At 42.1% G+C, this 24,961-nt stretch overlaps 1 protein-coding gene across 1 annotated transcript; it reads right to left on the bottom strand.

The window, feature by feature from the left end:
* Positions 1–538: 538 nt before the first annotated feature.
* LOC147855427 (lon protease homolog 1, mitochondrial-like) lies at positions 539–24,389 on the bottom strand. The gene is made up of 21 exons (XM_087330824.1): positions 23,728–24,389; positions 20,455–20,520; positions 20,153–20,353; positions 19,969–20,046; positions 19,849–19,890; positions 18,114–18,236; positions 17,916–18,014; positions 17,756–17,821; positions 17,500–17,586; positions 17,358–17,397; positions 17,095–17,266; positions 16,878–17,002; positions 16,313–16,443; positions 16,129–16,233; positions 15,942–16,055; positions 15,698–15,865; positions 15,510–15,611; positions 14,695–14,994; positions 14,505–14,621; positions 1,648–2,163; positions 539–1,333 (listed from the first exon to the last, which is right to left on the bottom strand). Exons 1-21 carry the CDS (start codon positions 24,349–24,351, stop codon positions 1,112–1,114), a joined length of 3,498 nt encoding a protein of 1,165 aa, XP_087186950.1. The 5' UTR covers positions 24,352–24,389; the 3' UTR covers positions 539–1,111.
* Positions 24,390–24,961: the final 572 nt, after the last annotated feature.

The following is a 24,961-nucleotide window of genomic DNA, read 5'->3' as shown; positions in this document are numbered from 1 at the left end:
TGTTGTGATGCATGGCAGTTGCAAAAAGGCCTCATTAATAGAAGAATCAAGACGCAAGTGTGTTGCATCCCATCTACCAAACCATTTTGCCATATCTTGCATCCAACTAAAACACAATTTTACTTTTATGAATCTTTTGGATCTTTTTGCTTACTTCTAATACGATTCTAAGAAGTTTATGTGATTTTGTCTTAAGTAAGAGGGCATATGATATTTGTTTCGTAACTTCTCAATGGGAAGTGATCACATCTTAAGGGCATATAGTGTTTGTTTCTTAGCTTATAAAAACTTCGTAAAAAAACGTTTTTGGACATGTCTATGTGCACGCAGGTGGGTGAAACTTGCATCTCAGAAATGATGACCTAAAAATAATAATTGTGTTCGTATTATGTTACTTGTTTTGTGGTGTCATACTATGTTCACTTCTTTTGTGTTTGTCAATGACAGTCTATATCACGTTCAAGACAAAGAAAAACCTGAAAAATCAAGCATTCCATGACTTACAATAGATACAGAGAGAACACACGATGATGCTGAACATCGAATCATACAGAATAATATAAAGAAGAATCATATACAAATAATGTCAAGACCAACAGCTATACCGCTCTTTTTGACTAAATTCTCCTCTACTTTTGGAAGCATAAATTGTCATGATCATCAAAAAAACACCAATTTAGTTTCCACTCTGCATTGAATTCTGATAATATGGCGAGTTTATTTGCAATTATACTCGAATTGACGAGGATCTTCTCTTCAGTAATATTGCACCGCAAGCAATGTTCCACTTTAGCTTTAAAAATATCCTAATTGAGAGTCATCCCTCATGCCCATAATAAATGTCACTCGGCATAAAGTATAGATGGTTGGCCGTCATGTGCATTTACCTGTTTTCCTTAGCAAGGAACACAAGTTCGAAAGGGCATTATATATTGATTGATTGTTACCTCACTTTAACTGGTATATGAAAATTCCGATAAACAAATTCATCGGAAAACCAGCAAACTCAAATGCCCGATCTTTGAGAAGAAATGAAGTGCAATCAGATGTGGATTTATACTTGAATCTCTAGAACACAAATTTTTTAGGGCATTGTGGTTTCTCTTTTCTTTCACTCTGCACTGGAAGACGCATTATCACACAACTCGCTTTTTGTCTCTTCCTCTTGCTCTCCAAATGCTATCTTATAAATCTCATTGTAATGTTCAACAAATTTCACATCAAAACCCTCCTTGACATGTGGCAATAACTCCTCAAAATCGGGTTTGTTAGCCTTTGGAAAGATGAGAATTTTGACTCCACTCCTCCTTGCTGCAATCGTCTTCTCCTTCACCTGCACATAAGAAATCAAATATACAAGTCATAACTTTGTATCAACTATAATATGTTCCACTAAACAATCTTCAAAGAATCTTTTGAGTGCTTGTACACAGACTAGGTTCTCAAGGCATTTTATGTACATTAACTTTACTTTGGTTTCTTCACCTCGTATTGAGATTTTAAAACACATGCCATATTGTCCATAAGGTTTCACCTCATATTTGAAGTTCCCACTACATTTAACCTCACATTAAGGTTCCCCACTAGTAAAATATATAAGCTATATTGCTAAAAGAGCGAAAAAATTATTATTATTATCATGCATACCCCTCCAATTGGTAATATCCGTCCAGTCAACGTAACTTCGCCAGTCATTGCCACATCCTTCTTAACAGACTTGTTCATTGCAACAGATAGTAGCGATGTGATCATTGTGCATCCAGCACTGGGTCCATCTTTTGGTGTGGCTCCCGCAGGAACATGAAGATGTAAACTTGTATTCCTGAAGAATGTATTTGATGGATCTTTCTGTCGCAGTATTGCCCTTGAAACAGTATGGGCAATGGAAGCACTCTCTTTCATTACATCTCCAAGCTGACCTGTTAACTGTAGGGAGCCCTTTCCTTCTCCTTCGTCTATGGGTGTAGTTTCAACATAGAGAGTAGAACCCCCCATTGCAGTCCAAGCTAGACCCATAACAACTCCAACTGGTGTTTGGTCATATAATCGATCACTTTGAAATACCGCATTGCCCACATATTCTGAAAGGTTAGACTCATCCACAATCATCTTCGGTACATCTTTTAGTGTTTCCTCCATGGAAAGCTCCTCCACAGTAGTTTCCTGGAAAATTAAACAAACTAGAAAGTTTCATATCATGACATATCAAGATGTAATTGCTAGTTAAAAGATAAAAATTAGTTAAACTCAACCCACCATAACCATATGTATCCGAACGTGTTTATAGTACCCACAGTGACTTATTATAATGTGATGATGAATGAACCTTCACTTCTCTTGTGCTTAATATCTTCATTCCCCCTCTCGTGAATGTTTATACTCACTAATCCCTAACTCTCTGCTCAACTTCTCTCCTCTCACACACATCCACACAACACATTGCTTCCGCATAAATAATTAGGAAACTCTATTTATTTACATCTTATCAAAACGTGAGGGTTCAATATAGCCCATCCGCCTAGAGTGTTTGTGTGCCCGAGACTCTGACATCGAACTCGCTATCGCCTATCATAGTACGGCTACGTAGCACGATCGAAAGAAGAAGCTAAGAAGGCGGAAGTCTTCACCAACAATGAATACTCAAATGGGTAGCTCACGTCCCACGGAGAAGCTCAACCGCAACAACTTTGCAACTTCAGAGTACAAGATGAACCAATACCTTGTTGAAGAAGCCCAACCCAACACACATAGACTACCCTGCATGGGAGCAAGCAGCAAGTCAATTCTTATATTGTCTAGCCACATGTGTTCATGACCACATGCTCAGCTACATTTGAGGCACGGAGACACAAAAAGAAGCATGGGACAACTTGAAGAAGATCTTCACCGCCAATAGCATTGCTCAAAAGCTCCAACTTCTACTAGAGCTCAACAACATTCAACAGAGAGATATGTCCATGACCAACTAAACCTCAAGATCAAGGACCTATGCAATTCCCTCAGGTCGATAAATGTCACCGCCGATAAGGACGAGATAGTGCGAGTATGCCTAAGCAACCTCGCACAACAATTCAGATGGCTCCAGACAGCCATTTGTACAAGAGAAAGTCCCCCATCCTTCTTCAACCTAAATCAATGCTATTGGTAGAATAGAACCATGTGAAAGCCGCAAAAAATAGATGAGTGATGGTCAGATGCTCTAGACGCACTCGAATGGAGGTAGAGGACACGAACGTGGAAGAAGAGGAACACCCAGTCAAGGAAGCAGTGGAAGAGGTCCACAATAAGCAAAGAACTCTCAAATTCAACATGAGTGGACTTGGGCGAGGAACCTTTAGAAGGAGGGGGAGAACAATGGCTCAAGTTGGCAAAACAAGCCAAACGACTGTCATAGACTGGCCACTACAAAGAAGATTGTCGAAAGAGGAAGAGCAATTTGGCAAGCACGAGTCGACAACATAGGAGACTATGGTTTGGTGTTCATCATGAACCACGAGGTGAACGTGATGTCGACTAGCATCTTGAAGTCGAAGACATGTGGTTTGTTGACTTGGGAGCCTCCAACCACATGATGAGCCATGAACAATGGTTCCAAAATATGAGATAGCTGGAGCGACGCGACTATGTCAAGACAAGAGACAACTCGACACACCTAATCAAACACATTAAAGACGTGGCTTTCAGCCATTCTAGTAACAAGGGGTATATCAAGAATATCTTGCAAGTTCGGTACCGAGGAAGTTGCGCTATCGAGGATAAGGGTCAACTTATCGTTCATGAACGTAGAGAAGGTTGAATATTCATCCTTGACGTAAAAGCGATGAAATCGGCCATGTACACCAAAGGACTCAAGATAGAGTCCGACATCAACTTGTGGCAGCGAAGAATCAGCCACATCAACATTCAAAACCTTCAGCAATGCAATTGAAAGGAGTAGCCAATGGTTTCCGAAGTTTGGTTTGAAAAACTTCAACCAAGTATGCAAGGCATGCTAACTCGAAAACAACACAAGCTTCCCTTTCTGAACAAGCAAACTGTAAACAGAGGCGTAGTCAATGTCATCCATATGGGGACAGGCTATGAACGTAGGTACTTCACAACCTTCCTCGACAACTTTTCCAGGCATGCGTGGATATTCCCAATGCAGAAGAAAAGTAAAGTGCTCATGCACTTCCAACGACTAAAGAACCAAGTCAAGAAAAAGATGAATCAAAAGATTCAATGCTTATGATCCAACAGAGTACTTCTCAAACAAGTTCACGACATACCTATAAACCAAAGGGATATGTCAATGATTCACTTGTCGGCACACAGCTCAACAAAACAGAGTTGCTGAAAGAAAGAATTGTCCAATTCTCATAGTAGCACGGGCCATGTTGCACAAAAGAAAATGCCCAAGTTCTTCTGGGCCGAGGTAATATGCACAAGCATCTACTTAATGAATTGATCCATGACGGAGGGAGTTCATGATGAGACCCTTTACGAGAAGTACTTCGAGAGAAAGACAGACCTTTCACACGTGAAGGTCTTCGGCAGCATTGCATACTTGCACATACCCCACAAGGAGAGACATAAGCTTGACCCAAAATCGGAAAAGTGCATCCTAGTCAGATTCTCACTCAACCAAAAGGAGTAGAAGTGCTTCAACCCCACGATTCAGCTAGCTTGAGTTACCCGAGACATAATTTTCAGTGAGGCAACATCATGGTATGCCTAGCACCACCAACACTTGACATGCCGGAAACATCCGACTCCAACACAGACAATAGTGATAAAAACCTGCCGAGAACGATCATTATAGGTGATCATGTCGAGAGTCAGATCTGAATCAATTAAGTGGACCATAATCACCGTCAAGTCACCGAAGCTTGACCCAGAATGACAAAGACTCGGATGTGGTATCGCTATAAACCCAAGCTCTACAAGCTAAAGGCAAGTCAATGATGCTCAAACATGAAATCGAGAACATGTCCTTGAACAATATCCATTTGGAAAATTCGCCATGATTGATCAGCAGTAACTTTGGTGTACCTATCATGTGAAAACCAGCAGTTAAGAGGGCCCTCAAATTGGCAAATGAGAAGCTTCGCCGATCAACTCGGCAAAGTAACCCGATCATGAGGTTCTGTTACAATGAGTACATGGCGCATCAGTTTGCATTCATGATGAAGGTGGCAGCTGTTCGTGAACCAGAAAACTTCGCCAAAGCAGCCCAAGAAACAAGATGGACGGAAACCATGGAGGAGGAGATGCAGCCATTGGTCTACAACGACACATGGGACCTTGTCCCATCCTCCCAACAAAAGAAGGCAATTGGTTGTTGATGGGTGTATAAGGTCAAGCATAATTCCAATGGCACCGTCAACCGATACAAAGCCCAACTTGTAGCAAAAGGCTCGGCTCAAAAGCATGGGATCGACTGCTAGGAGACCTTTGCACCGGTGCAAAGACGATGACAATATGCACCTACTAGCAATTGCGGCAATGAAAGGGTGGCATCTCAACTAGATGGACGTGAAGAATATTTTCCTCCAAGGGGAGCTCAAAGAAGAAGTGTACGTAGTACAACCACCCGGATTTAAGTCTAAAGTGCACCTATGTGCAGCATGCCAGTTGAAGAAATCTCTCTACAGCTTGAAACAAGCTCCATGTGCGTGACACTCGATGATAACGCAATATTTTCACCAAATCAGCTTCGAAGCGTTGAAATCTAACAACCCACTATATGTTCGGAACAGTCTTTATCATCTTGTATGTTGACGACCTAGTAATCACAGGAGAAATCCTCAACGACATCAACCAACTGAAAACACAGTTTTTCGGCAAGCTTGAGACAAAGGATATGGACAAACTCCATTACTTCCTAGGAATAAAAATCATCCAAACACCCAATGGGATCTTACTCACGCAATGCCATTACATTTTGAACCTACTATTCCAATTCGACATAGCCGAGTATTAGCCCATCTCGACCCCTCTCAATCACAACTTAAACTTGCATGAAGATTCCGGCAATGTGTGCGAGCCTACACAATATCTGCAAATAATCAGGAGTCTCATCTATAACTATCATCCAACCCAACCTGAGCTATCTCGTCAGACTTCTAAACCAATCCATGCAAACACGAAGCAACATTCATTGGAACGGTGCAAAACAGGTATTAAGATATGTCATTGGCACCCTCGATCAAGGACTCTTCTGCAAGAAGAATGAACCGATTTAACTCAAAGGGTATACAGATGCGGATTGGACCAGAAATGTTACGGATCACAGAATGACCTGTGCATTGAGGAGCAGTACCACTACATCTGAGAGCAGATTGCAGCAAGAGACATAGCAGATTGCAGCAGGAGACATTGATCTCCGACATGTCAGCACCGACGTGCAGACCGCCGACGTTTTCACCAAGGCACTTGGAGTTGACAAGCAGCGGCAGTTCTTGATGAGCCTGTTGGGGTAAAGGCCCTATTTATAAAGGCCAAAAGTCACTTATCATCATTATTTTTGGGCCTAGTTCAGTGTGAACTTGGTCAAACCTAAATGGGTCTCTCTCTCTCTCTCTCTCAGCCTGTTGGGGTAAAGGCCCTAAATGATCCCCTTATAGTGTACATGTGGCCAAAAGTCACTTATTATCATTATTTTTGGGCCTAGTTCATCATTATCCGTGTCAGGGAAAGTGTGGTCTCCCAAGGGCTTGTCAAAGGCCGTGGCTAGGACAATTGGAGTGAAGCAAGGATGCCCACTATCCCCCACTCTCTGCAGTCTCTATATAGATGAGGTATCACATTACATTGAGAGATTCTGGGGTTCCAGAGCACGCCTACCAGGTATAGCTATACAAATATTACTATATGCTGATGACATTGTGCTGATTTCTGACTCTCCGGACGGACTACAAAGACATCTAAATGCCTTAAAACTATTTTGTACGGACAAAGGTTTGTCAATCAACATGGACAAAACTAAAGTGATGGTGTTTAACACCACTCAAGCATGGGTAACAAAATCAGAACCAGAATTCTTCTTGGGAGAGGAAAAGGTAGAATACACACGCTCCTACACATACCTAGGAGTAACATTTACAAGACCTAGGTTCTCCTTACAAGAGGCTGCTTGTGCCCGACTTTCTCGTGGATATTCAGCCCTTGGTGCTCTCGAGAGACAATGTGCACATCTGCAGTTCCAAGAGCCACGGACTAAGCTATGGTTATTTGACACACTTGTCACACCAAATCTTCTCTATGGAGTAGAAACATGGGGACCGAGTCTTAACAAGGCAAATCATTGGAAAGATTTAGCGAGACCTTTAGTGTCAATGATTGCTCGCATGATAAGGAGCAAAGCATCGGTGCCCCACGATATAATCCGAGCAGAGATGAGAACAGCACCTATAATAACCGAGGCATTGTTCCGATCAGTGACATTTATCCAATGTCTTTGGGAGCTACCTAAACGAAGGTACCCAAGGCTTATGTCATCAAGACAACTGGCTGAAAATGGAGACACTCATTGTTGGTATGCTGAAATGCATCAATGGTTCGAGTCACATGGCATGAGTATAAATGTACTACCGCCGTTCCAATATGTTAAACACAGTGCTCGGCCGCAACCGAGGAATAGGATCAACTCACAGAAAACAGGAAATACAAAATGCACGAAGACAATAGAGAGAAGAGTACACAGGATGTTTTACGTGGAAAACCCTAAATGGGAAAAACCACGGGAGTCCTCAGACTCCAACTATCACTATGCACGGGGAATGTACAATGGCGAGCTGCAAGGCGACGACCTTGAGCTCGCTGTCCTCGCCACAGGCGGCGGTATTACACAGAGGCGTCGACCTCTTCCTTTCTCTCTCTCTCTCTCTCTCTCTCTGCTGCTCTCACTTCGCTCCCTCTAAGTGGAAACCAGAAAAATGAGCAACAACAACAACTGTTTGCCCTAAGTCATATTTATACACATATGACTTTCGGGCTATTTACAAATATAGCCTAGAGGGCCCTTGGCAAACATATTCACAAATATGTCCCCGCATCCGGATCTCTCTCCGGGTACATTCGTCATCCGGCTCCGTAGCCGGGGTCTTCATCATCCGGCTCCGATACCGGGTACTCCTCATTCGGGTCTTCATTCCCGATTCCCGGACATCTGACCATCCCATCCGGAGGGACCGTAATCCCAACAAACTCCCCCTTCACTTCGGCATGGGATGTCTTTCCAGTCCGACCCTCTTCCGGCACGCTTCCAGCTTGTCGGGTGTGAGCACTTTGGTCAGCATATCTGACCCGTTCTCGTCCGTGTGGATCTTCGTCAGCACGAACTCCTGGTCTTCTATCCTTTCCCGGATCCAGTGATATCTTCGCTGGATGTGCTTCGTCCGGGAGTGATAGGCCGCATTCTTCGCAAGGTGGATGGCACTCTGACTGTCGCAGTAGAGTCGGTACTCCTCCTGCCGGATACCGAGCTCTCTAATGAAGTCCTTCATCCATATTATTTCCTTGCCGACTTCAACAGCCGCCATGTACTCCGCCTCCGTGGTCGACAACGCAACCGTCTTCTGCAGCCTCGACTGCCACGAAACAGCTCCCCCTGCATACGTCATCACATACCCTGATGTGGACCGGCTGGTATCTGCATCAGCCGACATATCCGAATCGGTAAAGCCGTCGAGTTCGGGCTTACCGGAGCCGAATCGGAGGCACACGTTTGCCGTGCCCTTCAGGTATCGGAGTATCCACTTGGCCGCGTTCCAGTGCTCTTTGCCGAGATTGCTCATGTACCGGCTCACCACTCCGACTGCATATCCTATGTCCGGTCGTGTACACACCATTGCGTACATCAAGCTTCCGACGGCAGAGGCGTATGGTACTTTCATCATGTCCTCCTTCTCAGCCTTTGTCTTGGGGCTTTGCTTGCTGGACAACCTACAGTTTGCCTGGAGGGTTGACCCGACCGGTCTTGCTTCCGACATGTTGAACCGGTGAAGCACCTTTGTCACGTACTTCTCCTGTGACAGCCACAACTGCTTCTTCTTCCGGTCCCGGATGATGTGCATCCCTAGTATTTGCCTCGCCGGACCCAGGTCCTTCATTGAGAAGGTTCGGTGAAGCGCTTTCTTCAGCATCCGTATCTTGACCTGGTCCCGTCCGACGATCAACATGTCGTCCACGTACAGGAGGAGTATTAGAAAGTCTCTTCCTTCGAACTTCTTCACAAACACGCAGTGATCGGACTGCGTTTTGTGGTACCCTTCGTCGGTCATGAAAGAGTCGAACTTCCGGTACCATTGCCGGGGAGCCTGCTTCAGTCCGTAAAGGCTCTTATTCAACCGGCATACCAGGTGCTCCTTCCCTTTCTTCTCGAATCCTTCCGGTTGCTGCATGTAGATCTCTTCTTCGAGGTCACCGTGAAGGAATGCCGTCTTCACGTCCATCTGTTCTACCTCGAGGTCCATGCTTGCCGCTATGCTCAACACCGTCCGGATGCAGGTCATCTTCACTACCGGGGCAAATATCTCGTTGAAGTCGACGCCCTTCTTCTGCTGGAACCCCTTCACCACGATCCTGGCTTTGTATCTCGGGGGGTTTCCGGCATCTCCCGGTTTCAGCTTGAACACCCACTTGTTTCGAAGTGCCCGCTTTCCTTTCGGCAACTCCACAAGTTCATATGTGTGGTTCTCATGCAGGGAATCCATCTCCTCCTACATGGCACTTAACCACCTACGGCTATGGGTGTCAAGCTTTGCTTCTTCAAAACTCTCCGGCTTCCCCTCGTCGGTTAGCAGCACGTGCTCTGGTTCCAGAAATCTCCGGGGGGCCCTTCTCTCTCTTAGAGGATATCTCCGTTCCGGAGCTTCAGTAACCGGCTCCTCCGTTTCCTCTTCATCCGAATCCATTTCGGGATCGGGGCCGGTTCCGGTATCAGTTTCATCTTCCTCGGCCGGTTCTGTTTCTTCACCGTCTTCGGTCGGATCCTCGAGTGCTAACCGGTCCCTTGCCGGTCGGGACTGCTCCTCGTAGAGTTGATCCTCACCGGTCGACTTGGAGCTCTTCATCTTCTTCTCCGACTCCCAGTCGGTGAGTGTCTTGTCCTCCATGAAGATGATATCACGACTCCGGAATATCCTTTTGTCGACCGGGTCCCATACTCGGTAGCCGAACTCGTCGTCGCCGTAACCGAGGAATATGCATGGCCGGGTCTTTGGATCTAGCTTTCCTCTCCGGTCCTTTGCCACATGCACATATGCGAGACACCCGAACACCTTCAGATGCCGGTAGGATACTTCCCTGCCGGTCCACACTCTCTGCGGCGTGTCTCCATCCAAAGGTACTGAGGGTGATCTATTTATCACATATGTCGCCGTCGACATTGCCTCAGCCCAAAATCCCTTGGGTAATTTCGCATGTGCTAGCATACTCCGAACCCTCTCCATTATGGTCCAGTTCATCCTCTCGGCAGCCCGTTCAGTTCCGGCGTCTTCGGCACAGTAAACTCGAGCCGGATTCCCATCGAACGGCAATACTCCTCGAATTGCCCTCGGTATTCTCCTCCGTTATCCGCTCGTAGTGCTTTCGGCTTCTTGCCGGATTCTCTTTCCACTCTCGCGTGGAGTTCTTTGAAGACGGACAATACTTGGTCCTTTGTCTTCAACGGTGCCGTCCACAGGTTCCGGCTATGGTCATCTATGAATGTTACGAAGTACTGGGCTCCGCCATGTGACTTCGTTTCTACCTGACACACATCAGTGCGTACCAACTCCAATGGTACACTACGTCTCATCGGTGGTCTTGAGCGGAAAGAGGTCCGGTTTTGCTTACCGGCCAGACAGTCGGTACACTTCCCCAGTTGTACGTGCTTTACCGGTATCAGGTTGTCTTCGGCAAGCCTCTTCATCCCCTTCTCGCTCATGTGGCACAGTCTCTTGTGCCACAGCTCACCGGTAGTGTCAGCTGCCACGTTCAGCTCCTCCGGACATAGCCGGGAATTCATCAGGTACAGTGTGTTGACCTTCCGGGCCCGAGCCACTATCAGGCTCCCTTTGCTGAACTTCATGACACCGTTCCGGATGCTACCCGTGTAGCCTTCATCGTCTAGCCTCCCGGCCGAAATCAGGTTCAATCGAACCTCCGGAACGTGTCGAACATCCTTCAGCAGCATCTTGCATCCGGTTGATGTCATCAGCCACACGTCTCCTATGCCGGCAATCCGGCATGTACCTTCATTTCCCATCCGGACACAGCCGTGCTCACCAGCTGTGTAGGATGAGAAGTATTTCTTCTCCGGGGTCAGGTGGAACGACGCTCCGGAATCAACCACCCAGGTCATCTCTTCACCGGCAAGGTTTAGCTCCGTCACTTCGGTAATGAGCATTATCTCTTCTTCACTTGCCGCGAGTGCCGTCGTTCCTTTCCGGTCCTGCCCTCGCCGATCCGGACCTCTCCGGTCCGTGGCTCCCCGGTATGCACCGTTTCGCTCCGGTGACTTCTTCGAATCGGTACCGTTCTTCTGGAAGTGCCGACAGTTCTTCTGGAAGTGCCCCGGCTTCCCACAGTAGAAGCATGTAGGTCTTCCCCTCGACTGCGACCGTGTCCCCGACTTCTCCCGTCTTTGCGGACTTCGGTTCCGTTGTCTTCCCCGTTCCGATTCGGTAAGCAGCGCCTTCGAGTCAGAGGCCGGTTCTTTATCTCTCCGACGCGCTTCTTCATTTAGAATACTTGTCTTTACCGTTAGTAAAGACAAGTTCTCTTCCTTACAGGAGGTGCTGAGAGTAACTACCAAGTTCTCCCAGCTCTCCGGAAGGGTACACATCAGCATGATGGCTTGCATTGCGTCATCCAACGGGAACTTGATCGCCGCAAGCTGGTTCACGAATCCCATGAACGTGCTGACGTGTTCGACCATGCTCTCGCCGTCCCGGTACTTAAGATTCACTATCTTCCTCATCAGGGAGGTCCGGGTCAGAGCATTCTTCCTCTCATACAGTCCGGACAGCTTCTGCCACATCTCATAGGCGTTCGTATCGTTCGCCACATGTTGCAGAACACTTACATCGACATATTGTCGGATCGTCGCTACGGCTTTCCGGTTCAGGAGCTTCCACTCCGACTCTATTACCCCCTTGGGTATCTCGGCATTGTCGATCGGTTCGTACAGGTCTCGGACAATGAGAAGGTCTTCCATCTTTATCTTCCAGTCGGCGTAGTTCTGTGAGTTCAACACCATCATGCCCGGAGGCCCACTACCGCCGCCTTCCATTTTCTGTGTTAACCTTGCTCTGATACCAGTTTGTTAAACACAGTGCTCGGCCGCAACCGAGGAATAGGATCAACTCACAGAAAACAGGAAATACAAAATGCACGAAGACAATAGAGAGAAGAGTACACAGGATGTTTTACGTGGAAAACCCTAAATGGGAAAAACCACGGGAGTCCTCAGACTCCAACTATCACTATGCACGGGGAATGTACAATGGCGAGCTGCAAGGCGACGACCTTGAGCTCGCTGTCCTCGCCACAGGCGGCGGTATTACACAGAGGCGTCGACCTCTTCCTTTCTCTCTCTCTCTCTCTCTCTCTCTCTCTCTCTCTCTGCTGCTCTCACTTCGCTCCCTCTAAGTGGAAACCAGAAAAATGAGCAACAACAACAACTGTTTGCCCTAAGTCATATTTATACACATATGACTTTCGGGCTATTTACAAATATAGCCTAGAGGGCCCTTGGCAAACATATTCACAAATATGTCCCCGCATCCGGATCTCTCTCCGGGTACATTCGTCATCCGGCTCCGTAGCCGGGGTCTTCATCATCCGGCTCCGTAGCCGGGGTCTTCATCATCCGGCTCCGATACCGGGTACTCCTCATTCGGGTCTTCATTCCCGATTCCCGGACATCTGACCATCCCATCCGGAGGGACCGTAATCCCAACACAATATAGCTTGGACTGTCCCCACCTAAATATGACCAAAGTGAAAAAGAATAGAGTGATCCGAACTGATATTCTTAACTTGGAAAACAAGATAACATGGATCAGCCCCAAAATACCACTTGGTACAAAGATGGCCCACTATAAGATGCACTTCTTACATACATCGGAGGATAGATTCGTCATCAGGCCACCTTATATGGACATACATCTATCCCATGCGCTGCGTAGTGTGATACGGCAGCTGCGAACTTCATCACATCAGCTACAGATTGAGGTAGGCAGATATACACAACTACCTCTAGAAGAGAGAATTTGCCAATTGTGTCATCAAAGACTGGAATCTGAGGAACACTATGTTTGTCATTGTAGTGTCTTTTATGAAATCAGAGGGAGATACCATTGCCTCTTTAAACAAGGCTTTGGCCCACTACGCAAAGTAACGGAATATGAGGACCAACGATGCCTAGGACTTTTCTTGCTAGAGCTCAAGAGACATCGAGAAAAGTTGTTGAAGAATACAGCCACACAAGCTCATCCACAAAGAACAATCACAACTTTCTTTAGCCCCATCACTCCTACTAATTCTACAAGTCCATCACGGGATACACAAATGGGCTTCAGACCAGGACATAACAAAGGGGTTACAATTGATCGGGCAATAGCAATTTGCCGTGCACGTAGACCACGCCTTCGACACCCTTGTCATCGACAGATAAAAGCCATTATCTCCCGCCATCGTAGATGCTTCCCTCGCTTCGGAGACATTTCCATTCTGAATCGACCTATGCTAGAGATCTTTCGAAGACAAAAGCTACAATATACCTAGCTTGAGAATCTCACATGTGCCAAAAACTAGATTCCCTCGTTTCTTCTCTTTTCATCTTATTTACTGTGTAGTATTTATTTTATTTTGATTTGTTCTCAAAGACGAGACAACACTCAAGATGTAATCTCTTATTTGGTCTTATAGGCCATTTTGGCCTCTTAAAAGACGTTAATCTCTCTCTCTCTCTCTCTCTCTTCTAGCGTAAACCAACCAGTTTTGAGGGGGAGTGTAAACCAACCACATTTTGGCGTAAACCCAGTCATAGACTTACCACATTCAATATGGTTGGTGTATCGGAACATGTATATAAATGCCTACTTTGTAATGTGATGATGAATGAACCTTTTTTCTCTTGTGCTTAATACCTTCATCCCCCCTCTTGTGAATGTTTATACTAGCTTATTCCTACCTCTCTTCTCAACTTTTCTCCTTTCACATACATCCACACAACATACTGCTTCCACATCAATAATTAGGAAACCTTATCTATTTACATCTTCCATATACAGCAGAACTCCATTGATCACGTCCATTAATGTCAATGACATCATCTAACTGGTAGGATATTTATTACCTTACAAACTCAGTATGTGATCATACCAACAACCTCTATGCATGGATCTAATCACCTTACCCTCTATTTCTGACATCACTTTGTTTTGTTAAATATAATATTTTACAGTTTTTCTGTCTTTTCATTTTGTTACCAGCAATTGTAATAAATATTGTATATTGCTACTATTATATCTAACCTTCTCTGAAGTTGGTTCATTGCTTTGATCTCCTGGAGGTGATTGCTCCTTTAATTCACTTTCTTTGGTGAAATCTTCTGTAACTTTACTTTCTTTCTGGGAAATGTCTTCTTCAACCTGCAGATCGGAAAGTCTGTGCTCATAAATGCAAATAGAGAATTACTTATTCGCTAACCTAAAATCCATGTACCTGCTCTGATACTACTGTTTCTTCATTACTCTCTCCTTTCACCTCCTTTCCCATATCATCTGGTTCACCAGATAATACGTTTTCTTCATCTATAATTACCTCCGAGACAACCTCGGCAGATTCAGTAGACTCAGCGGGTTCTCTCCCTCCCTCTTCTGCTTTGACAGCTTCATCTGCTTGCTCCTGCTCTTGGTTACCAACTATTTGTTCTTTCTGATTCTCATCTGATCCAGTGGGTACATCAACAACCTTCATCTTCTCACGAATCTCTGCATCCTTTGAAACCAATTTGAGCGCAATCTGCACAAGCACTAATATTGATCAGTGATAATAAAAAACAGAAAGGCCAACGAAACAAGAAACTGAGAAATTGCAAATGGCAGAAACAATAACATTATTAATATGTGAGGACATGTGTGAGTGTGTTTATGTACATATCTGTGATATTATGCAGAAAACATAGAATTTTACAAAGGATTAGAACCTCAAAAATATGAAGACTGTTAGAACTAATCGAGAACACGAATACATGATTCGCTGTCTAAAATATAAAAAACAAACAAGTTGAAAAAGAGCATCATGAATCCACATAACTTTCAACAATGGTGACCCTGCATTTTCAAAAGGGAAAAAGAAAACTATTGGCGGAAAATCGTATGTAAATACATTCTCACAGTGCAGAAAGCAAAGGCTATCAGAAGCAGCCAATCACTTAAAAACAGCACATGTAATCCTGATTTACATTCTCAGATGTCAAACAAAGTCAGTTGAATAATAGAAAATACATGCATTCATAAATAAAGTTTAACACAGACCTTCCTATAAATCTTCTCTATCTGTTTCTGAAGATTTCGGACTCCAGCCTCACGACAGTATGTCTCAATCAGCACATGCAGTGCACCCTCAGTTATTATAGCCTGTAGAAAACATCAAAAAGTTTTGGAAACCAAAAACCATTCTGACAGAAAAAAGCCATGGAAAAGCAATAAATATGCATGCATACTTGCTCTGGTTTGATACCACATCCTGACCGTGCAGCAGGCTCTAGATAGTCCCGTGCAATGTGCATCTTCTCATCACTTATATATCCAACAAGGCGAATAATCTCCATACGATCCAGTAATGGTCCTGGTATCGTCTCAATTACATTTGCTGTGCATACAAATAATACCTGTGCATTGGAATTTTCTCACTTGTTAGCCATAGGCTCAAACATAATTTGACAGTCTGTTGTATAAAATGCTTACTTTTGACAAATCAATCGGAACATCAAGGTAGTGATCTAAAAAGTTGGCATTTTGCTCTGGATCCAGCAACTCTAGAAGTGCACTAGCAGGATCGCCTGCATGTCCTCGTCCCAACTGCATTCAAGAGGCTATATCATTTAAACGTTGTTCAACTGATCAAGCCAAGTATTTATGTGCAATATCTTACCTTATCGATTTCATCAATAAGTACAAGAGGATTAGCTGTCATGGTTGCCTTTAAGCACTGAACCATTTTCCCAGGCATTGCACCAACATAGGTTCTTCGATGTCCCTGAAATATAAAGAATATGAGTCTTTGGTGGCAAAAGTTTTGACTTCCAAATGTAACAGATCTAGGTCATACAAGATACCTTAATCTCTGCAACATCACTCAACCCTCCAACAGAGAAGCGAAAGAATTTACGATTCAATGCTTTAGCTACTGACTTTCCAATACTTGTCTTGCCAACACCAGGAGGTCCAGACAAGCATATTATTTTACCTGTAAACATTTATTTTACAGCTCATTAATTTGACAATCATTTTCACAAAATTAATCAGATGAACCAAAGAGCTTCATATTCATCTTTCTAAAACCCCATTTTTCCAAATAGAGGAGCAAGATCACCATAAGTGGTCTTTAAGTCTAGACCACTCTGCCTAACACTTTGATTGATCAAAACCAAAAATTCCCATGCTAGACATGAACTCCAGGAATAATTACCAATGCCACAAATCACGATTTAGCACAGCAACATAAAGCAATATATAAATACTTGAACCTATCCTATTTACTTAACACATCAACCAATCATACAGCAAAAATAGTGCATGCCAGACATGGAGTACAGAAATAATCATCAATGTCATGAATCAGGATTTAGCAGAATAACAGCATTCTGAAAAACATTGCACACACAGAACAATCAAGAATACCCTGCACAGTTCCTCTCAACTTCCCAACAGCAATGAACTCCATGATTCTTTCCTTTATATCAGTGAGTCCATAATGATCTTCATCCAAAATTTTCCTTGCCCGACTAACATCAAAATTCTCCTTGCTGTCCACAAACCCATAAAACTGTAAGTCTCAAATCGTACAAACCATAGTATTATGAAGAAGAAGAAAAAGAGATGAATGCCAAGTAGTAACCTGTATTGACCCCAAGGCATCGAAGTTAGCCAATCAAGGTAATTCCTAGTCACATTAAATTCACTAGAACTAGCCTCTAGAAGCTGAAGCTTGGTTAACTCCTCCTCAATAACTTGAAGAATATGAGGAGGGCATCCACTTTTATGTTGCTCCATCCGCTCCCTGTATTTTGCTGCATCCAACAGATATAGATAAAAAACAGACTACTTCTCAATTTCAATCTTCAGAATATAAAGATATGCGTCCAATATATTCAAACTAACCACTTAGTGCTGTCTTATCGTCTGTCTCCAATCCTAATTCCTGTTCATGTGATTAATTCAGTTTGATTTCCTGAGTAAAGCATATGCAAAAATATGCGACAGTGATTGTTGATTTACGGAAGTCACACTTATGAAAAACTACCTTCTTAATAGCTTTGAATTGCTCCATGAGGAAAAATCGGCGCTGTTCTCCACTTACTTTTTCTTCAATAGCTTTTGCTATGGATGCCTGCTTGGACAAATTCTGACTATCAAACACTAACTCTAAGATAGATACTGGAGAGTTAATAAGAACATTCAATGGTCTGATAAAAAAATTTGAATGATTCCAGCCATCAACTCTAAACACAACATTTCCCCCAAATATGTTTGCTCTGAATTCAGGAATGAATTTAGACCTGTAGCTTGTAGATATCAAGATCTTTCTTTAAGAGTGTAAGGGCCATATTTAAGCGCTTCAGGACCTGGATTAAGTCCACAACATGAAGAAATGAATATTCAGTTAAATAGCAATAGTTACTTAAAAACGTTTCCTTGATAAAGGAGTTTGAAACATACATCCAGTTCTTCCAAACCCTGTTGCTGGGTAGTCCCTTCAGTTGTTGACAATCCAATACCGCAATCAGCCACTTGAGGTGGATACAAAGAACCTCCGCTCTGTGCCAAATTATGGAGACGGTTACATCACCTGAATAGACTTCAAAATTTCTAAACACACAAGAACACTATTTTATTGTACTCAAAATCATGTGATACCTGCAAAAATTGACTAATCCCCTCCCTGAAGAAAGGGCTCAACATCATCAGACTTTGCATAGTACTTATTGCCTCAAGAAGAGTGGCCTTAAGAACGTCATTTTCAGCATCAAAAGGCTTGTCCTATACAGGAAATATAGCACCAGACTTTGAAACATTAATAATTTATCACTATGCTTCATGAATATCTTACATCACAATACACCATGTCCATTCACTTGGATCTCTTTCTGGATCGATTTCACACAGCATTTAAGCAAAAGAAACCAACTTGGTTACAGAAGTCTTCAGAATGCTTATGTGAGATCTTGCACATTATATAATAAAATAACAAACAGTATACACTCCAGAACAGTCACCATTGTCTTATATCCAGAATGATAATTCCAATTACTTAGAAAGCTCAGTCAAATATTTGTTTGTTAACATAGGACACAAAAACTTGAAAAAAATAAGGCCGCGTAACACAGTTGTTTCAATCATGTTTCAGAAATTAATTCTCAGTTGATTTCCAGTTTTCACTTTCCTGGGATGTTGAAACCAATGTTATAAGCGTATACTAATCAATTAATATTCATGCTCTAAATTGAAATCAATACAGAAAATACTTCATATATTTGACTACTTTAATTGGTTCAGGACACGAGGATTCCAACTTTACTGTGCACTTGATTGTTGGTGAAAGATGATAAGTTCCAATCATTTGTACATTAATGTTCCTAATGCATGATTCCCATGCTAATTGAGTATAGATACCACAAGAGGATTCCAGGTTCCATGCACTTTATTGTTAGTGAAAGATTATAAGACTCCAATCATTTGTGCATTATTGTTCCTAACATATGATTCATGTGCTAATTGAGTATATATCAAAAAAATCATGCTAAACATTCATAGGCACATGATTCCCACGATAAATAACTAGAACCCACAAATAGGGATTACAAGTTTATACTGCACCTTAATTAGTTGAAGAAAGATGAGTTTAAAAAGCAGTAAATCAAAGACTTTTCAGATGGCCATGTATAAACGGCCTTGGAACAATGGAATCAACAGTGATGATTATTCACTGTCCTATCATCAATGGAATCAACAGTGATCAGTGACTCAGTATGGCCTCCTGGTCTCATGCAATTATAAAACTCAAGCAGATGTGTTCACTTCAACATTAAAAGATAAGAAGTTAAGTGCAAATATAGAAAAATATGAACCAAACAATACAGCTGCAAAGTACATAGTATCCAGTCAAAAAAAACATGTGCTTCAGTTCTATCATTGCAGAAAACAAGAGAAGTTAGGAATAATTTAAACTACAATATTGCTATACCATTATAAAAATCTCCACTTCTACACCTGGAGTATTACAATGATGTGCCTCAATATGGGACATATTTTACACCAGATAGAGAGAAAGAACGTTAAGAAGGTTGGAACAAAGGAAAAACAGCTGAGAAAACATGCACGGTCTTTAATATGTGTCAGACAAGAGATTTCAGCTCAGAACGCATGGTACTACTCCCAATGAATCAAAGCTGACTCTCGTTGAGGACATATATATATATATATATATATATCATAATTCTATGGCCAAATGAACTTTTGATTATTTAAATGAATACAGAATACTAAGATTTATCTTGTTTCACAATAATGGACTCTCAACTTAAAGATAGAGATACATGCAACATATATACATGACAAACCACTTCATATCATACAGCATCAAAGCACTGACCTTGACCCATTCTACAGATGCAACTAAAGGATCCTCGGAAACCTGTAAAGGCAGAATAACCAAACTTTAAAATGAATGAACAAAGTCAAATTATTGAACACTTCAATGTAAGAAACTCACTATGCCTGTCAATCGCAGCCGGACATGGCCTTGTAACACAACTTGTGGCGGATTGAACATTCTGGTTACGTTCTTCACCTTAAAATATGGAAAAAAAACTTTTTCAACAATCAGTGTTTTATTCAATTCAAACACATCATCTATAGGCTAATGATACAGAAGAGCAGAAAAACCACAAGCAAACCTTGCAGAGTGTACCATACTCATACAGCTGCTTGTATAAAGAAACCCCCCTCAGTTTATCCTCCTCTTTCGGCTCTGCTTCGCTTATCCATGAAGAAGGAACGCCTGAGCGAAATTGTGAAGAGTCCTTCAGAAGAAATGCACCTACAAAACGTTTATCGGCAGCCTTATCTTCTAAGATTTTGTCGATCAACTTTGAGTCCTATATCAAGATTAAACATTATAGTAAATTTTTACCAACTTACAATGTAAAAGAAAAAATATAGTGGAAATTTTATTGTTTTAAAAGATAGATTCACCTACCGTAATTGTGGGAGCTCTGTAGAGACCAGGGAAAGCAGGTTTTTCCGTCAATGGAACGATAAGAACCTGCAGTCAATCAGCAATTAAGCCATTAGGCATAGAAACTTCATTTTTCGAACAGAAAGGGTGCGTAAACTGAGAACTGATCAAATCAAACCATATCATTGGAATCTCTCCTATCAAAATATAATGTTGGATAATATTTGTTTTTATCAATTAAAAAGTTGACGAATACAGTGCCAATTTTCTAACGTCCTGCTAGGACATTACTCCACCAGAAGACATGCCATGTCATTATTTTCAGTATCACCTTCTCTTGGTCTCTTAGCCAGTAGAATGAGGAATTATTCCAGCAACGTGTTATCATTAAACACAATTTTAACATCACATCAGAAAAAGATTGCAAGTGATAAGACGCAGTATTTTGTTCCAGCATGCATTATGAATAAATATAACTGAAAGCAAAAAAAAACTGAACAAAAATAAGAGATATATGTATTAGATCAATTGTGAATTTTAAACAGTTTAATATACTCCTCCAGCTGAGGAATCACACATCACACTAAAAAAGTAGAACATGTTTCCTTGAGGGGGCTGGCTGGCAAACCAATACCAACATCATATTCATACACATTCAGAAAGCTCCATAAGGTAAACTGGTTTAGTTTTGATATATTCATCTGTGTGTCAACACTATACATGTTTCTACATAAGCTCCTCTCATAAATAGTTCTACATGTGCATGGATGTATGCATATATATATTATACATACAAGGTCTAGACACATATCTGAGATTTTCAAATTTGATGTGTATGTGTACGAATCATAGTACACGACCGAGTGAGAAGCAAGAAAATAATTCCATTACATACTCAAATATACCAAGATCCAAATGTTGCATTCCAAAGATAGATTGGCAAAGTTTATGCACTTGGCAAGTTGTTTCTCTGTTGAAATTTAACATGACAATGAGATTGATATTATATAGCACTGAGGAAAGTCAGATTCAAAATTATCTAAGTAAATCAAAAAAATAGTAAGTGAAAGTAGAACAGCCAGTTCATGATACAAGTTGTCCACACAAAGAGCTCTACGATAGAGATTGCTCATTGTTTTTATCTCCTATTTACATCAGAGCTACCAGAAACGTTTTGTTCACCTAAACAGATTTAAGTTTGCATGGTGAAGGATTAAGAAATCCCAAAGGTCTCACCTGCTTAATTTATGTAATTAACTAATACATATTTTCATTGGCCTCCATGTGTCATCACATTACCATTGTAATATTCAATTTTATGGTGTGGAATGATTGTTAAGTGTGTTATCACTTGACCACTTCACATAAAGTAGCCAAGTCTGAACACCCTAGGGCCTAGGGTTTCCACCTATATAAGAAGGCTAACTACCTTCTTATCAAGGGGGGGCTTGACTTATGTTGAGACTATGACAGTGTGGTATGGCTCTTGTTAGCTAAACACGTGCGATACTCATGCAACCCAAGGTAAGACTCACATCAACCCTTCATGGTATGGGACATTGAGGGGGTTGGATCTGTCTCACGTCGTTGCTAGGGGGCGGTCGAGTGGTTTGGCACCCCTCTTTCCTTTCTTTCGTCTATAATTCCTTATGTTTTGCTTACAATGAAGTGAAGAAAAAGAAGATAGTGATCAGAGAAAATATGAGGGAGAAAGGAAGTGTGCTACAATGAGCAATAGCCTATCACAAAAGCTTTCATCCATCAAGCAACAAGAAAGAGTTTGAATCTCTCTCCCTACAAATATATGAGAGGCTCATCTTACAGAGACAATTAAAATGTTATCATTTCAGTAGTGTAGATTGATATATTCAAGTAATAAAAGTATTTTGTTTCACTTCATTCTTGGCATCTATTCCACATAATCCCACGCTCTTTCCCCCAACCTTCTTCTTCACTTCTCTCTCCCGTTGAATAAAATCCTGGAAGTTCAACGCGACAACATCATCAACCAAACTAGCAACATCATCAACAACATCTTTATCCTCCTAGAGCGACCAGTAACATGACCTGTAAGACTATTGGATGTGTTGCAAGAGTCTTCGGTACTAAACATGGAAAGTTGGCATTCCTTACTCGAAGTAGTAAGATTTTTGATAAGGCCATCAAACTTGAGGACAGCACATGGATATATCTCTGCAGCTACCTTACAAATCCCGCACAACACATCTGATGTCAAAAATTCCCACCCTCCTCTCAACAACTAACCAATTCTCTAGGTTTTTTTATGTTCCCATTCCTCACTTTATATTGATTCTGCCAATTTCTCCAAGCACTGACACCTTTGCCATGTGTTGCCAAGTTCTTCTTAAATATTCCTATGATCAACAAGGAGCAAATGTCGTCGCCTCATTGGCATAAATTGATTACCACTCTTGTTTCCCAATATAAACTAAGATATTCCTAAATTAAGGCAAAGGAATTGTTCATAGATGGGTAGCACAAGTTAAGGTGGACCCACAGTGTAGATTAGAAAAGAAAAAAGATAATATAAACACCTACATACCATGATTGGGTGCTTCTAATCAAACTGAAGGATATACAGATCGACCTCACACACAGAGGAGTAATCCCATAGCAAACCCAGGCCTTTATGAGTCTTGTAATTGAACGGAATAAAATCTAGATTGTTTGGCAAGTAAGGATTGAGCTAATGTTGTGTTGGTAATTGAAATGAACAAATTAAAGATCCTTTAGAGAGTATCCATATAATGAAATGTGAGCTATATATTGCATGATTAATGGCATAAAGTGTATGAGTAGACTGATGCTTTACAATGGGTATACCTTAGGGAAATTTACGTAAATAGGCATGTCACAAAAAGTAAAAATGCATGCTTCTTATTTAAAACTGATGTACAGCAAATCCCTAATCTGATTTAATAAACCAGTTAAGGATTTCTTCTCATTTCCCATCATCCTTACTTCTTAGACTTTATCAAACCGAAAAAAATTCTTAGTTAAAATGTTATTCAATATATTTCTCATAGCAAACGCCATTCAAAGGGTAGATTTCCTACAAAGTTAGAAGCCATGACCTTTTGAAATATGAGAATTTATGTATAAAAGAAATGTTTGTAGAATTTAAGCATTTCTCAGATTTTGGCAAATTCTTCTACCTTCAGTTATACACAAACTGAAAAGTAATTTGAAAAATTCGGCAAGTATAAATTACACAAATTCGTGAGTTTTTTAAGTGTTTTTTCTGTTTCCTTTTCAGATACTCATGTCACTTACCTCTCGAACTTTCTCGTAGCGAACAAAAGTGGGAACAATGGCATCAGGGCGTTTCTCGGGTGCATTTGCTGCAGCAGATGAAGCTGCTCCGTCACTCTCCTTGCTATCCTTCACCTCTACAATCTCCTTCACTTCATTGAGCTCCTTACTTTCAGTACTCTCTTTCTCCTTTGCTTCTTTAAGATCCTTGGTCTCTTTAACCTCTTTGTTCTCCTTGACCTCCTTAACCTCTTTAGGCTTCATAAGGAAACGTTTCCAAAGTCCAGGTAATGTTGCCTTAGCCACAGATTGTTCATCCTGAGCCTTCTCTTTCTTCGCTTTGAGCTTACTCTCACTAATCTTACCTCCATCTGAGGAAACGTCATTGTGGAGTGACTTGTCAGCTACGTCGTCCAATTCTGGAAGTGGGTCCTTGTCATCTTTGCGATCTGAGGAGTAAAGACGAACAAGAAGAAGAGCATTCTGTTGTTGATGATGGTGGTGGTGGGCGATGGAGGACCACAGGCGAGAAAGGAAAGATCGATCATTTGATGCTGATGATGGTGATGATGGTGGTGCTCTGAGAGGAGATGGGAAAAGCAACAGAGGGTTCGGCGATGGGCGCCGCAGAGCTGCCACCAGCATGTCTCTATATCACTCTGTATGTATCTTTCTGTGTATTCAACTAAAACCCTGTTGTCCCTTGCTTACTTTACTACTCTTCTTTCTCTGCGTCTCTTCCTTCTCTTCTATATAACACACACACACAGTAGCACACAAATTCATGCATACATATATCATATATGTATGTATGATGTATGTATCTATGCATGTACTATGTACATACATATATTATGCATCTATGTATGTACATATCTATGTATGGTAGGTAGGTAGACTTCTGGAGATACCTCTGCTATCAAATCATAAAGACGCTTGGTGAGGGAATCGCGGTCACAAACACTTAGTTGAGGTTGGGTTTGATCTGCATCGTCCGATCTTTATCCTGAAAAGCGCGCCATCCAAAAAGCTACCAACCTCTCTCGCCAAGCCCCCAACTCTAACTGACTTTAATCACTTGGAGCCCTCCTCTCTGACTGCATGTGCCTGACTGTCTTAGGGTAGGCACCCAACCGACTTATAGGCAGGCATTCGACTCAAATCAAGCGCCCCGAGTAGTTGTAAATGTTCTTTCCCTCACTATATATGTACTTATATGGGATCCAATGCTTTACTCCATGCAAATGAGTACATC

Source organism: Azolla caroliniana, unplaced genomic scaffold (genome assembly GCF_043228905.1).
Source record: "Azolla caroliniana isolate FFs.n. ecotype wild unplaced genomic scaffold, voAzoCaro1.0.p SCAF_14, whole genome shotgun sequence".
NCBI classification, from domain to species: domain Eukaryota; kingdom Viridiplantae; phylum Streptophyta; class Polypodiopsida; order Salviniales; family Salviniaceae; genus Azolla; species Azolla caroliniana.
This window is presented reverse-complemented; position numbering and strand designations above follow the sequence as displayed.